We start from the raw sequence: 15,614 nt of genomic DNA, 5'->3' as shown, positions 1-15,614 counted from the left end.
ACAACATTCTATTAGCTTTCCTAATTACTCCCTGTACCTGCATACTAGCCTTTTGTGATTCATGCACTAGGACACCCAGATCCCTCTGAATCTCAGAGCTCTGCAATCTCTCACTGTTTAGATAATAAGCTTATTTTTTATTCTTCCTGCCAAAATGAACAATTTCACATTTGCCCACATTATACTCCATTTGCCAGATCTTTACCCACTCACTTAACCTATCTATATCCCCTTCGTGGCCTGTTTATGTCCTTTTCATACCTTACTTTCCTAGCTATCTTTGCATCATCAGCAAATTTAACAACCATACCTTTGGTCCCTTCATCCAAATCATTTATATAAATTGTAAAAAAAGTTGAGGCCCCAACACTGATCCCTGTGTCACACCACTCATCATATCCTGCCAACCTGAAGAAGACCCATTTATGCCAACTCTGTTTCCTGTTAGCCAGCCAATCTTCTATCCATGCCAACATGTTACCTCCTACACCATGAGCTTTTATTTCCTGCAATAACCTTTGATGTGGCACCTTATCAAATGCCTTCTGGAAATCTAAGTACAGTACATCCACAGGTTCCCCTTCATCCACAGCACATGTGACTCCTTCAAAGAACTCCAATAAATTGGCTAAACATGATTTCCCTTTTACAAAACCATGTTGACTCTGCCTGATTACCCTGAATTTTTCTAAGTGCCCTGTTATAACATCTTTAATAACAGCTTCTAACATTTTCCCTATGACAGATTAAGCTAACTGCCCTGTAGTTTCCTGCTTTCTGACTCCCTCCCTTTCTGAACAAAGAAGTTACATTTGCTGTATTCCAATCTAATGGAACCTTCCCTGAATCTAGGGAATTTTGGAAAATTAAAACCTACATATCAACTATCTCAATAGACACTTCTTTTTAAGACCCTAGGATAAAGTCCATCAGGACTTGAGGACTTATCAGCCCACAGCTCCAACAATTTGCTCAGTACCACTTTCCTGGTGATTGTAATTTTCCTAAGTTCCTCCCTCCCGTCCATTTCCTGATTGACAGTATTGTGTCCAATTCTGGGCACCATACTTTAGGAAACATATGAAGGTGTGAGAGGGCGCAGAGAAGATTTACCAGAGATGAGGGACTTCAGTTAATGTGGAGAAGCTGCTCTATAGAGCAGAGAAGGTTATGGGGAGATTCAACGGAGGTGTTCAAAATAATGAGGTGTTTCGATAAAAGTAAATAAAGAGAAACTGTTTCCAGTGGCTGGTGAGTCAGTAACCAGAGGGACACAGATTGGAGATAATTGGTAAAAGATCAGCACTGACTTTCTGCGGCAGTTGAAATGATGGTGGGGCCTTGATTTCAGCACAGGGAGAATGGAGTGTGTAGGGAGCGATTTTGGACAACAGTTCAGAGGGCACCGAGCACAGTGGTCAAGTAGTCTTTGGATGATTAGATTGCTAAATACAGTGTGACAAGGCTGCTCGCTCCTCTCCCTCCAGCTCTGCTTTCTGTCTCGTTCACTCTGTGACATAGCTTTCTGCTGTAATTTCCATCTGACTCTCTCTCTCCGATCTTTAGCAGCGCCCAAGATTCCTCCAGACATTAAATCTCTCAGCCCCAAACTCCCATCAACCATCACAGGGTCTTTTAGTAAGTGCTTTTTAAACCCTGTTGTGTTGGAGGCTGAAACGTGATTGGCTGGTGCTCTGACCATTTGCTTCTATTTGTTGTGCTGCCCCTCCTCCACAGCCTCATCTAACAGCTGAGAGAAAACTCCTCGATAATATTGGGGATTTATGACTATGATTAACTTCTCTCACTTAGTCTGAAGATACTGATAGGTGTGACACAGGAAGCCTGAAGCCAGGGAAACAGAGATCCACACTTGCTTCCTCATCTAATCAGAGTAACACTGACTCTCACTGGGGTACAGTTCCACAAACACCGACTCTCACTGGGGTACAGTCCCACACACACTGACGCTCACTGGGGTACAGTCCCACACACACTGACTCTCACTGGGGTACAGTTCCACACACACTGACTCTCACTGAGGTACAGTTCCACAAACACTGACTCTCACTGGGGTACGGGTCCCACACACACTGACTCTCACTGGGATACAGTTCCACACACAATGACTCTCACTGAGGTACAGTTCCACAAACACTGACTCTCACTGGGGTACAGTCCTACACACACTGACTCTCACTGGGGTACAGTTCCACACACACTGACTCTCACTGAGGTACAGTTCCACAAACACTGACTCTCACTGGGGTACGGGTCCCACACACACTGACTCTCACTGGGATACAGTTCCACACACACTGACTCTCACTGGGGTACAGTTCCACACACACTGACTCTCACTGGGGTACAGTCCCACACACACTGACACTCATTGGGGTACGGGTCCCACACACACTGACTCTCACTGGGGTACAGTCCCACACACACTGACTCTCACTGGGGTACAGTTCCACAAACACTGACTCTCACTGGGATTACGGGTTTGAAATTCCCTGTATGCTGGTTGTACAATTACAATTTGAAAAGAATTTGTGTGCTCTCACATTGTGTATCAAGGCCATGGCCACTGGCCTACACAGCCCTTAACTCAAATCCATTTGCTATTCCTTGATAGAGAGGTGTGATCTTGACTTAAATTGAATGTTACATAGTATGGACTGTCCTGGGAGTGTTTGATGGGGCCAGTTTAGAGGGAGCTTTACTCTGTATTTAACACCGTGCTGTACCTGTCCTGGGAGTGTTTGATGGGGACAGTGTAGAGGGAGCTTTTCTCTATATCTAACCCCGTGCTGTTCCTGTCCTGGGAGTGTTTGATGTGGACAGTGTAGAGGGAGCTTTACTCTGTATCTAACCCCGTGCTGTCCCTGTCCTGGGAGTGTTTGATAGGGACGGTGTAGAGGGAGCTTTACTCTGTATCTAACCCTGTGCTGTACCTGTCCTGGGAGTGTTTGATGGGGACGGTGTAGAGGGAGCTTTACTCTGTATCTAACCCCGTGCTGTACCTGTCCTGGGAGTGTTTGATGGGGACAGTGTAGAGGGAGCTTTACTCTGTATCTAACCCTGTGCTGTACCTGTCCTGGGAGTGTTTGATGGGGACGGTGTAGAGGGAGCTTTACTCTGTATCTAACCCTGTGCTGTACCTGTCCTGGGAGTGTTTGATGGGGACGGTGTAGAGGGAGCTTTACTCTGTATCTAACCCTGTGCTGTATCTGTGCTGGGAATGTTGTTTAGCCTCTGCAGTGACTGACTGGTATGTGTTGAGCCCCTGGCTGTGTGTTTGGTGATCCTCACCTTGTGATTCCTGGAGCCTCTAGTGACGGTTCTGAATGTATAATTTCCAATCGTTTTCAACAATCTGCTACATGATTGTTATTTGGAATCTCAGAGCATGTTGTAGTTAGTGCTGTGTCTTGTTATTTTGTTCGAGCTGAATTATAACCCAGTAATGGCTTAACAATATTTGCACATTTTGAAGTAAAATACCTGTGGTGATATTTGGAGTCTGCGCTAGTGGGAATCTTGGGGCCAACTTAAAGCACCAGAACAATCAGTCTGATAACGCTTGAGGTATTTCAGGGTCAGGGAGACGGGTACGGGAGTCCCAGACGGAGCAGGGTCAGGGAGACGGGTACGGGAGTCCCAGACGGAGCAGGGTCAGGGAGACGGGTACGGGAGTCCCAGACGGAGCAGGGTCAGGGAGACGGGTACAGGAGTCGCAGACGGAGCAGGGTCAGGGAGACGGATACAGGAGTCCCAGACGGAGCAGGGTCAGGGAGACGGGTACGGGAATCACAGACGGAGCAGGGTCAGGGAGACGGGTACGGGAGTCGCAGACGGAGCAGGGTCAGGGAGACAGGTACGGGAATCACAGACGGAGCAGGGTCAGGGAGACGGGTACGGGAATCACAGACGGAGCAGGGTCAGGGAGACGGGTACAGGAGTCGCAGACGGACCAGGGTCATGGAGACGGGTACGGGAATCACAGACGGAGCAGGGTCAAGGAGACGGGTACAGGAATCACAGACGGAGCAGGGTCAGGGAGACGGGTACAGGAGTCGCAGACGGAGCAGGGTCAGGGAGACGGGTACGGGAATCACAGACGGAGCAGGGTCAGTGAGACGGGTACAGGAATCACAGACGGAGCAGGGTCAGGGAGACGGGTACAGGAGTCGCAGACGGAGCAGGGTCACGGAGACGGGTACAGGAATCTCAGACGGAGCAGGGTCAGGGAGACGGGTACAGGAGTCGCAGACGGAGCAGGGTCAGGGAGACGGGTACGGGAGTCGCAGACGGAGCAGGGTCAGTGAGGCGGGTACAGAAGTCGCAGACGGAGCAGGGTCAGGGAGACGGGTACGGGAGTCCTAGACGGAGCAGGGTCAGGGAGACGGGTACAGGAGTCCCAGACGGAGCAGGGTCAGGGAGACGGGTACGGGAATCACAGACGGAGCAGGGTCAGGGAGACGGGTACGGGAGTCACAGACGGAGCAGGGTCAGGGAGACGGGTACGGGAGTCGCAGATGGAGCAGGGTCAGGCAGACGGAGCAGATTCAGGGAGACGGAGCAGATTCAGGGAGACGGGTACGGGAGTCACAGATGGAACAGGGTCAGGGAGACGGGTACAGGAGTCGCAGACGGAGCACGTTCAGGGAGACGGGTACAGGAGTCGCAGACGGAGCAGGGTCAGGGAGACGGGTACGGGAGTCGCAGACGGAGCAGGGTCAGAGAGACGGGTACAGGAATCACAGACGGAGCAGGGTCAGGGAGACGCATACGGGAGTCGCAGACGGAGCAGGGTCAGGGAGACGGGTACAGGAGTCGCAGACGGAGCAGGGTCAGGGAGACGGGTACGGGAGTCGCAGACGGAGCAGGGTCAGGGAGACGGGTACAGGAGTCACAGACGGAGCAGGGTTAGGGAGACGGGTACATATGGATTAGTAGATCCATCACTAAATGTGTTCATTTTAAAATCACCGCAAACTAAATATTAACAACTGAGCCTTCCAGCAGTTGTAAATAATTCACTTTTTCTAGTTTCTAACTCTGCAGTAAGTTGGTGTGGGTGCTGTAATAGTGTTAATATTACTGGACTAATGATCCAGGGATTATGAGTTTGTATTGTATGGGGGTTTCAATTTTAAGAAAATTAATCTGGAAATGAGCTGGTCTCAGTAAACGTGACCACGAAATCATTGTCGATTGTTGTAAAAACCCACCTGGGTCAGTAATGTCCTTTAGGGAAGGAAATCTGCCGTCCTTACCTGGTCTGGGCCTACATGTGACTCCAGACCCACAGCAATGTGGGTGACCGTTAACTGTCCCTCTGAAATGACCCAATAATGCTCGCTGTTTATATCAGCTCAGCAGCTGGTATTTCGAGAAGGCAGCTTATTACCATCTTGTGAGGGGAAACTAGAAAATGTTGGTCAATGCTGGCCTTGCCAAGAATGAAAGAGTTTAATTATGTTAAAAATGTTAGTGGTGATGACCTATAGTCTGAGCTGTTTCAGAGATCAGAGTGCATGACCTCTCATACTGATTGACTTCTGTTTGTTCCTGGGTCCAGTGCTGGCTGTGGGGAGACCTCAGGCCACAGCTGTTTACAAGGTAGCAGAATATGCGAGGAGATTTTCTGTCCCTGTGATAGCAGATGGTGGGATTCAGACTGTTGGTCACATTGCCAAAGCCTTGGCACTGGGAGCATCGACAGGTGAGTGAATCATTAACCTCAGCGAGGCAGAAGAAACAAAACTCAAGTTTCCTCTGAATTAATTCACTGTCAAACAGAGCAAGGCTCCAGACACAATCCTGACTTACTGATTACAGCTAAACAAGCAGGCAGGCTGCAAATGGCAGGCAGGCTTCAGCAGGTTCCTGTCCCAAGCTGTCAGTGATCCTCGTGTAATCTGCCTCGTGTGCTTCGCCTGATTAGGCCACATGTATGTGAAGAACAGGCAGCCAGTGCCTGTGAAACAGGCTCCCTGTTAGGAACCAGAGCGTCAGTGTGACTCAGTGGATAATATACTCCTGAATGAGAACGTGGTGGGTTCAACTTCCAGTCCAGCAATTTAAACACACAATCCAGGATGACGCTCCCAATTGTTACAGACCAAGATGGGAGGAGTGTGCAGTTGATTCTGGCCCCGCTTCTCCACAGGTCGTAACAATAGTTTAAATCACCCACAAAACTAGCCGATTGATACCTTTTGATATGGTTATTCCCAGCATAAAAAGTCTCGAAGCAGGCTTCTTTCAGTAAACACAAAAAACATTGATTTATTATAAAACAAACTTCTTTTTAAAAACAAGCTAATAAACTGGTTAACATACAAGTTGTAGTTTAGAAGTGTAACTGTTTTCCCCCTTTTTAAAAAACAGATATTCGAATCTGCATACACTACAAACACACACACACACACACACACAAAACAGGACAAAACAAACACGGTCCCCTGCAGAGGCTGGAGTATGGGAAACGTTTCTTTTTAAAGGTTAAAATTTGAAAAGATCTCAATGCTGTTGATCTAACAGAGTTCTGGTCACAATAGATCTGGAAGCTCTTTCAGACAGATTTGTTGGTGAAACTGTCTTTGATGACTCTCTCATCACAACTTTGCAGACTTTCAAAATAAAACCATTGAGTTATCCTGTTGAGACGTTTCTGAGAAAAGTTTAACTCACTCAAGACCACATGTAGCCCAGACGTGGAGCAGCGAGAGGGAAAGAGAGTATTTTTCTTGCAGCCTGCTTCTAAGGCACACCCTCCCTGCCCCTCTCTCATATACACACTCACTCTCTGAGGGTTTTAGAGACTAAAATGTTCAAAGAATACTTCTCTTAGGCTACGTGTTTTTAACCAATGAGCAAGCATCTTTAACCTGGCAACAGCAGTTCTTTGATAACTTAGATATACAAACTATCTCTTCCCTGTCCAGGTTCCCACTGGTCATCTATCTTGACCAGTGAAAGCGGGATTCTGTTTTTATCATGACCAGTGGTTTGTTGAAGAATGGCATAGTCACAGCCCCGAATTAATATTGCAAATTCTTAACATTAACTCAGGAGGAAGAATTGTCCAAAATTCAATGTCCTTCAAATTTTCCAAAAACAGGTTCCTCACACATTGCAGGGCTAAGGGAGTGCTGCACTGTCAGAGGGTCAGTACTGAGGGAGTGCTGCACTGTCAGAGGGTCAGTACTGAGGGAGTGCTGCACTGTCCGAGAGTCAGTACTGAGGGAGTGCTGCACTGTCCGAGAGTCAGTACTGAAGGAGTGCTGCACTGTCCGAGAGTCAGTATTGAGGGAGTGCTGCACTGTCGGAGGGTCAGTATTGAGGGAGTGCTGCACTGTCCGAGGGTCAGTATTGAGGGAGTGCTGCACTGTCCGAGGGTCAGTACTGAGGGAGTGATGCACTGTCTGAGAGTCAGTACTGAGGGAGTGCTGCACTGTCCGAGGGTCAGTACTGAGGGAGTGCTGCACTGTCCGAGAGTCAGTACTGAGGGAGTGCCGTACTGTCGGAGGGTCAGTCCTGAGGGAGTGCCGCACTGTCCGAGAGTCAGTACTGAGGGAGTGCCGCACTATCCGAGAGTCAGTACTGAGGGAGTGCTGTACTGTTGGAGGGTCAGTACTGAGGGAGTGCTGCACTGTCGGAGGGTCAGTACTGAGGGAGTGCTGCACTGTTGGAGGTACCTACTTCTGGAGGGAATGTCTGACCTATAGATGAATGTAAGTGATCTCGTATAATAGGGGAGTTCTCTCCAGTTTCCAGGGTCCAATGTTTATCCCTCAACCAACTTCCCTGAAACAGATTATCTGGTGGATAATAGTTTGCTGTTTGAGGAACCTTGTATAAAACCTTGCTCCTACGGTTCCCTACATTACAACAGTGGCTGCACTTCAGAAGTATTTCATTAGCAGTTAAGTGCTTTGGGTTGTCCTGAGGACATGAAGCTATAAAAATGCACATCTTTGAGAGATAGTGGAGGGAAATGTTACTTAAAAGCAGAGGGGCTAGTGGGTGGGTGGAAATGTGTTGGTTTTATAATGTTGATCCCTCGCCCCTGCCTTCTAGTGATGATGGGATCACTACTCGCTGCCACTAGTGAAGCCCCTGGCGAGTATTTCTTCACGGATGGAGTAAGACTGAAGAAGTATCGAGGGATGGGTTCCCTGGATGCGATGGACAAACATGTGGGGAGTCAAAACCGCTACTTTAGGTTAGTTGTGTATAGATGTGAATCTCTGAGTCAACTTACACTAAATCTGTTTGTAAAAATGTTTGAAATGTCCCCTCTCCAAGATGAAAAAGTTGCTGAATTTAACATGTTTACAAGATGACAAAAGCACCTTTCTAACTTAGATATACCCTGGAGAAGCCAGAAATTTACATCAATAATTAACCTCTACCAGTTTACATCTCATCACAAGGGACAGCAGGGTTTGAACTGGTGGAGAGGGAGTGGATAAGGGGGTGGGTTTAACTGGGGAGGGAGTGGATAAAGGGGGGGTGGGGTTTAACTGGTGGGGAGGGTGTGGATTAAGGGGGGTTTGGGTTTAACTGGTGGGGAGGGAGTGGTTTAAGGGGGGAGGGTGTGGTTTAAGGGGGGGTGGGGTTTAACTGGTGGGGAGGGTGTGGATTAAGGGGGGTTTGGGTTTAACTGGTGGGGAGGGAGTGGTTTAAGGGGGGAGGGTGGGGTTTAACTGGTGGGGAGGGAGTGGTTTAAGGGGGGAGGGCGTGGTTTAAGGGGGTTGGGGTTTAACTGGTGGGGAGGGAGTGGTTTAAGGGGGGAGGGAGTGGTTTAAGGGGGGTGGAGTTTAACGGGGGGGGGGAGGGAGCGGTTTAAGGGGGGAGGGAGCGGTTTAAGGGGGGAGGGAGTGGTTTAAGGGGGTTGGGGGTGCAGGGTTCAACTTGTGTGAATCCAGAGATCGTAAGTTCAAGTCTGACTACAACAGGTTGTGGAACTGAATTTAATAAATCTATAATTTCTCTGGCACTGCCCCAGAAAAGACTCTGTTGTTGAATTGTCATTAAAAAAGTGACTGAATGACTTGTCCTTCAGGACAGGACAGCAGCATTCTTCCACAAGCTGTTTGGGTTTTGCTGTGGTACATGTACTGCAGGAGTATAAGGGGACTGTGTGTCTGAAGTAGAATCATGTATTGATTGATCCAAAGTAACTCAACTCCTCTTTCCAGTGAGTCAGACAAGATTAAAGTGGCTCAGGGGGTTTCTGGTGCTGTCCAGGACAAGGGCTCCATCCACAAGTTTGTTCCCTACCTGATTGCTGGGATCCAACATGGCTGCCAGGACATTGGAGCCAAGAGTCTATCACAGCTCAGGTATGACCATGACCCCTGTTCTCCCCTCTGCTCTCCTGCTGTTCCCACCCTCTCCATTTGTCTCTCCTCCCCCTCCCTGTGATCTGGTGTCAGTGACTGACTTTGTGCTCTTTCTAGAGCGATGATGTACTCTGGGGAGCTGAAATTTGAGAAGAGAACGTTGTGTGCTCAGATGGAAGGAGGTGTTCATGGGCTGCACTCGTAAGTATTGTTTCCCTTCCCCCTCTCTCCTTGCAGAGCTTGAGGGTTCCCTCTCCCTGTATCTCCTCTATCGATCTACTTCCCATTTCCCCTTTGAGCTGCTGAGATTTGGGCTGTTTCTTCTGTTGTGAAAGCGCTTTAGATACAAGTTCCAGCCAATCCTGTTGCATAGAATGACAATTTTGTAATGCGACCGTTTGGGCTGATGAAAAACCTGGCGTCTTTCAGTGGGAAATACTCAAAGCAAATTTCTTTACTGTAGTTTCTCTCTCCCTTGGCCATGTGATTATTTTTCACTGACACAGACAGTATGATGTGCTGTATGTGTCTCAGTACCACAGCTGCTATATCTCTCCTCCCATACGGAGTTCCACGGGATGTATGTTATGCAGTAACTTTTGTTTTTTATCTCCTTTCCATCTCCTCCGATTCTTTAACATGTTTTAAACCCCAGGTTGCAACATGAAGCAGCCATCGAAACCTCAAGTGCTTTTCTCTGTCCCCATCTGTGCAGCTTTCTGATTGGACAGTAAAGAGCCACTGAATATCTGCGACCAGCGAGTGATTTGCCTCCTTTTTTTTCCAGATATGAAAAGAGACTTTTCTAAATCCTGTCCAAGAAATCCCGGTCTCACTCCAGGATTCTGTTTCTCATTGAACGCTTCTGGTCAAATTTCCAGATATCCTATTTCAGCCTTCCGTCAGCTTGAAATTCATATCCGAGAGCGATGGGAGAGGTTGTGGAACTCTGGAATTCACACTGTAGCTGTTTGAATCTGCATGCCTGATACCTCCGCTGCATTATGAGGGTTATTTTCACCAAATGTGTTTTATTTTTGTTAAAATGGAATGCGATTGTTTGGCATTATGTAATTTAAACCTCAAAGCTGCTACTGAGTGTGGCACTTTGATGTCACTGAGTTTGTCAGTGTTGGTGTCACCGAGTCAGTTTGTGTTGGATTTTCCAACCTTTGCACAGTCGGATTGTTTATTCTCAGTTACAATTGCACATTAACACAGAATTTATTACTGGGACTGGTGCCTTTGCATCTGTCACTGCCACTTAGGAATCGACTCTGGAACATTGAGGAACTGGGGTTTCATGAAACGTAATCTAAGCCAGGACCTGTCTATGAAGCTGTTTGACTGGAAGATCCATGTTTGCAGAATAATTAATGCCTCAAATTGTTGACAGATGAATAGCATTTATTTTAAAGATGGGATGATGCCTTCGAACTGGCTGTGTAATTACTGATTCATCGTCTTAAACAGGGTTGTGATTGTGGCTTAAACTGTTCTTAAACTAATGATGTCGCAGGCTGAAGACTTTCTTGTGTACATGCGCGCACACACACATACACACACAGAACACTTAACAACAGAAGTTGTTAAAAAGCCCTTTGATTGAAGGGACTGGATCCTGACAGGTGTTGCCTTGAGCAAAAACAACCGTGTCTGATTAACCAGGGAAACGAAACCACTCCCCCCGGCACTGACCCCCCCCCCCCACCACCACCAACGTTCTGCTGCAATTAGAGTTGCGGGTGGGAGGTGCTACATTTCGTGGCTGGGATGCTGAGGGTAAAAGTGACCAATTCTGATCATTACTCAGACCTTGTTGGTACCGACCTGATGTGGTTATCGGGCTCTGTTACGAGGCTTCCACAGTTAAATGGCCTGCAAATACTTTCCGATGTTGGTTCATGAATGAACAGTGACGTGGTCTTGGATCACAAGAGCTGGCTACAAAGAGTAATCCGAAACACTAATAGAAACGTGCCTTTATCTCGAGATGGAAATGATGCTTGTTGTATTTCCCAGGTTCTGACGCTCCTGCCACTGGGAACAGTTTCTATTCATTCTCATAAAACTGATAATGATTTTCAGTGTTTCTATCAGACTTTTAAACAGTTAAACAGTTGCTGCTTCTCCGTTCTTGCCAGTGACTGGAAGAACACATTCTGTTCCCTGGTGAATAGAGACTCACATAAAAGCAAATGCACATTTTTTGTTCCAATTTAGACTTAGGGAAAACCATCATGAATCTGTCAAATCAATGAAAGGAAACACAAGACAGTGTTTGTAGAAGACAGTCTGAGTCAGCGCAGAAATCGCTCGTGTGGCTCATTTGGTTCATGACCAGTGTTAATATTCCACATGAAATATCCTCCCATCCCTTTTCATCAACACAGCCTGTTCTTCCTTCCTCACTTGTACTTATGCAGCTGGGGAATGGATGAGGGCTGATGGCAGTGGAGGAGGATGCGATCAGCCTGTGCTATGCCTTGGCAGCTGAACACTCTGCCCAGGGTTTATACAAAACTGCTTGAGATGGGGAGAGAAACTTGGGAAGGAGAAAGACTGATAAGCAGGAATGGGGTTAGCGGGTTCAGCCACTGACAGTGAGGTGTGATCCTCTACACACACAATGAGCAGGTGCAGATACCAGTAACTCCTGATCCAAATGCAAAACAACACAAACAACTTCTTGACACAAACAGTTTAATTACTCTGTACAATTGGAGAAAGGTTCCTCAAACACTACTGCAAGTTACATCAGCTCTGTAGAGAGGTAGCGAGGTGGGATCAGTGCAGCTGCTGTGCATCTTTTCTCACTGGTTAGGAAGTTAAAGGTCGCACAGGCGTTTGGCTGTGTGGAGAGAAGAGCAGTGGTTAGCATGGTGGGTGGCTGGGCGGCTAAATCTCATTCCAAACAATGAGCACCATGAGTTAGTGTGAAGCCCCCTCAGAAATGGTCTGGTGACGACACTCCAGTGATCCCTCCCTCTGGGTTGGCACTGAGACCAACACCAGTGCAGCACAGACAAGAATCAAAGCAGCATCTTGTGTTACTGCTCAAACACACTGCAGCCAGAACTCCTGTAGTTTCACACCCTCAAGCCAACACATGAAATAGACACTACAGGGAAACCCATGGGACTGTACCCCAGTGAGAGCCGGTGTGTGTGTGTGTGGGACTGTACCCCAGTGAGAATCGGTGTGTGTGGGGGACTGTACCCCAGTGAGAGTCGGTGTGTGTGTGTGTGGGACTGTACCCCAGTGAGAGTCGGTGTGTGTGTGTGGGACTGTACCCCAGTAAGAGTCGGTGTGTGGGGGACTGTACCCCAGTGAGAGTCGGTGTGTGTGTGTGGGGGACTGTACCCCAGTGAGAGTCGGTGTGTGTGTGTGGGGGACTGTACCCCAGTGAGAGTCGGTGTGTGTGTGTGTGGGACTGTACCCCAGTGAGAGTCAGTGTGTGTGTGTGGGACTGTACCCCAGTGAGAGTCGGTGTGTGTGTGTATGGGACTGTACCCCAGTGAGAGTCGGTGTGTGTGTGTGGGACTACCCCAGTGAGAGTCGGTGTGTATGTGTGGGACTGTACTCCAGTGAGAGTCGGTGTGTGTGGGACTGTACCCCAGTGAGAGTCGGTGTGTGTGTGGGACTGTACCCCAGTGAGAGTCTGTGTGTGTGTGGGACCCGTACCCCAGTGAGAGTCGGTGTGTGTGTGTGTGGGACCCGTACCCCAGTGAGAGTCGGTGTGTGTGTGTGGGACCCGTACCCCGGTGAGAGTCGGTGTGTGTGTGGGACTCGTACCCCGGTGAGAGTCGGTGTGTGTGTGTGGGACTGTATCCCGGTGAGAGTCGGTGTGTGTGTGTGGGACTGTACCCCGGTGAGAGTCAGTGTGTGTGGGTGTGGGACTGTACCCCAGTGAGAGTCGGTGTGTGTGTGTGTGGGACTGTACCCCAGTGAGAGTCGGTGTGTGTGTGTGTGGGACTGTACCCCAGTGAGGGTCGGTGTGTGTGTGTGTGGGACTGTACCCCAGTGAGAGTCGGTGTGTGTGTGTGGGACTGTACCCCAGTGAGGGTCGGTGTGTGTGTGGGACTGTACCCCAGTGAGGGTCGGTGTGTTATTGGGAAAAGCATTTTACTTTGGGCTTGAATTAGTTCCAACTCACTCTCCTGCCCCTTTGTTATGTCTCTGGGTTGGGTCACTCACCGTATCCTGTATCTCCACAGCAATGCCCTTGCTCTTCATAAACATCAACAGTTTGGGGTCCAGTCTCTGGATTCGATTACCCATACCCAAAACCAGAATCTCTGCAACAGAACAGAATTCAGTTAGTGGAGCAGGAAGGGCAGCACTTGGGGTTAATCTTTTATTTAAGGTCAGCATTGTTGGCAAAGCCAGCATTTATTGCCTGTCCCTAATTGCCCTTGAGAAGGTGGTTGTGAGCTGCCTTCTTGAACCGCTGCAGTCCATCTGGTGTATACAGAATATACAGGGTAAAGAAAACCAAAAACCTTCAGTCTCTTCTAAACCAAAAAAAATACAAACCCCACTTTATGTAACCTGTCCTTATCATTTGAGCTCCAATGTTTTGACTTAAGTGCTTCAAGTGAGACACAATAGTTCTCACCTATTTTAGGCTCCAGTATGTAAAACAGAGCAAGACTGTCCTCACTGATGTCTTTGTAACTTCCAACCTAGATAGAGAGAAAAAAAATCAACGTTAACCCCTCCAGTCCTATTCTCATCTCATCCTGTTGCAGCAAGATTCCCGTTTCTCCCCCTCAATGTCCCCTGAGCCACTACTCAAGGGCCAGCTGCCCACTGCCCACGGGCAAGACAGAAACATTGTCTGATTTCACTGGGGTTTGCAGGGTCACCTGTAACCTTCCCTAACACTCAACTGCAGCTGGAATAAGCTAAAAGCACAGATTGGGTTAATTGTTTATGGTAACTTTAGCCTTTAAGTGTGTATCTGTTAGAAATGTCCAGTTAGTAAAAAGGATTCTAATCTGTGTTTTGGCTGATCACAGTTTCAGCAGAAGCAGTGAGTCAGCGGCAGACACGTTTTCAGACAGTCCTCCTCCGAGGGCAGCTGTGTTACTCCCTGCGAGGGGGTCTTTGCTTCCAGTAACCGGGAAAGACTCGACTGACAGCTCAGGTCAGGTGCAGACTTGGGACTGATTCTTCTTAAAACTGAAGTGTAGAGCAGCAAATTGGATGAGGTAACGTGAATTACGTGGACTTCCACAGGGACAGGGTGAAAGGTGGGTGATCTCAAAGGAAGCTTCAGAAAGCAAGGCCGCCAGATTAGCTATTAACCCATTGCACTCGAGAATGATAATGTGAATTCTCTACTAACTGGTAGTGTATGTTTGTTAAGTATACGTGGTAAAAGTATTAATGATTATCATTGTATACTTATTTCCTATGAAAACCAATAAATGCCTTTGAACCCTATTATTTTGGGGAATTAATTCTACAGAAGATCCATTTACTCAACGACCATCCCAAACACTCACATCCCACTGTAGGACTGCCTGTGGAATCACTGCACACGGGCCAAATACTCGGTTCCCGTTAATAGTGAAGCCGTGCTTGCTGTAACCATCGACGAACATGACATTGTGCGATTCTCGCTCCAGAGTGTTCATTCTGGTGCGCTGGTACAGCTCATCGTCTGAGGGTGTCATCTTATAACCCCGACAGGGCTGCCTGCAAAGAGAGAATCAAATCACTCGGAATCAGTGTGGAATCACTCCTGGAAACGGAACTCACCTGCTACAAACCAGCTCCACACACGCACGTAGCGATGCACAAGAAAACTGAAAGCGGCTGCAGTGATGTTCTCTGCCTAAACCTCTCCATGTCTCCCTCCTCTTTTCACATGCAGCCTACCTCACTGACCAAGCTTTTGGTCACCTGTCAGACGATTTCATTCAGTGATTTGGTGTCAATGTTAGTTTGATAATTCTCCTCCACATTACCTTGGGATATTTTACCATACTAAAGGTTCTATATAAATGTAAATTGTTGCTTCCGGCATTAAAAGTACATCAAACATTTTCTCTTTAGCATCACCCCGCTGAAAGGTTAGCAACAGGAAATGTCCACATTTTAACCACACAGTCAGAGGGTCAGTACTGAGGGAGTGCTGCACTGTCAGAGGGTCAGTACTGAGGGAGTGCTGCACTGTCAGAGGGTCAGTACTGAGGGAGTGCTGCACTGTCAGGGGGTCAGTACTGAGGGAGTGCTGCACTGTCAGAGGGT

The 15,614-nt window shown here is 47.9% G+C and overlaps 2 protein-coding genes across 5 annotated transcripts in view; one reads left to right on the top strand and one right to left on the bottom strand.

The window, feature by feature from the left end:
* LOC144681472 (inosine-5'-monophosphate dehydrogenase 2) overlaps positions 1-10,870 on the top strand; it is a 38,017-nt gene extending 27,147 nt beyond the window's left edge. For 2 of the 3 annotated variants that reach the window (XM_078543084.1, XM_078543085.1), the window contains exons 10-14: positions 5,585-5,728; positions 8,089-8,233; positions 9,213-9,356; positions 9,474-9,557; positions 10,144-10,870. In XM_078543084.1, coding sequence (XP_078399210.1) covers positions 5,585-5,728; positions 8,089-8,233; positions 9,213-9,356; positions 9,474-9,557; positions 10,144-10,165 — 539 coding nt within the window. In that variant the 3' untranslated portion in view covers positions 10,166-10,870. Of the gene's footprint in view, positions 1-1,566; positions 1,639-5,584; positions 5,729-8,088; positions 8,234-9,212; positions 9,357-9,473; positions 9,558-10,143 lie in introns of all 3 variants that reach the window. The other variant, XM_078543086.1, reaches the window with a different exon arrangement.
* A 1,172-nt stretch (positions 10,871-12,042) lies between these two features.
* On the bottom strand, positions 12,043-15,267 carry ndufaf3 (NADH:ubiquinone oxidoreductase complex assembly factor). 2 transcript variants are annotated; one of them, XM_078543087.1, is made up of 4 exons: positions 14,867-15,267; positions 13,975-14,041; positions 13,554-13,654; positions 12,043-12,207 (listed from the first exon to the last, which is right to left on the bottom strand). In XM_078543087.1, the coding sequence occupies exons 1-4, from the start codon at positions 15,035-15,037 to the stop codon at positions 12,109-12,111; spliced, it is 438 nt and encodes a 145-aa protein (XP_078399213.1). In that variant the 5' UTR covers positions 15,038-15,267; the 3' UTR covers positions 12,043-12,108. The 2 variants fall into 2 exon arrangements, with proteins under 2 accessions (XP_078399213.1, XP_078399214.1); XM_078543088.1 differs by having other exon boundaries at positions 13,513-13,654; positions 14,867-15,086.
* Positions 15,268-15,614: the final 347 nt, after the last annotated feature.

Source organism: Cetorhinus maximus, chromosome 6 (genome assembly GCF_964194155.1).
Source record: "Cetorhinus maximus chromosome 6, sCetMax3.hap1.1, whole genome shotgun sequence".
NCBI lineage: Eukaryota > Metazoa > Chordata > Chondrichthyes > Lamniformes > Cetorhinidae > Cetorhinus > Cetorhinus maximus.
This window is presented reverse-complemented; position numbering and strand designations above follow the sequence as displayed.

What these genes read in the sequence shown, in the direction of transcription:
- ndufaf3 (XM_078543087.1), bottom strand. Translation starts at nt 15,037, where the DNA reads ATGACACCCTCAGACGATGAGCTGTACCAGCGCACCAGAATGAACACT. An exon ending in AGGCAGTCCTACAGTGGGAT is followed by an intron (nt 14,042 to 14,866) that starts GTGAGTGTTTGG and finishes CTCTCTATCTAG; the next exon opens with GTTGGAAGTTACAAAGACAT. An exon ending in CATACTGGAGCCTAAAATAG is followed by an intron (nt 13,655 to 13,974) that starts GTGAGAACTATT and finishes GTTCTGTTGCAG; the next exon opens with AGATTCTGGTTTTGGGTATG.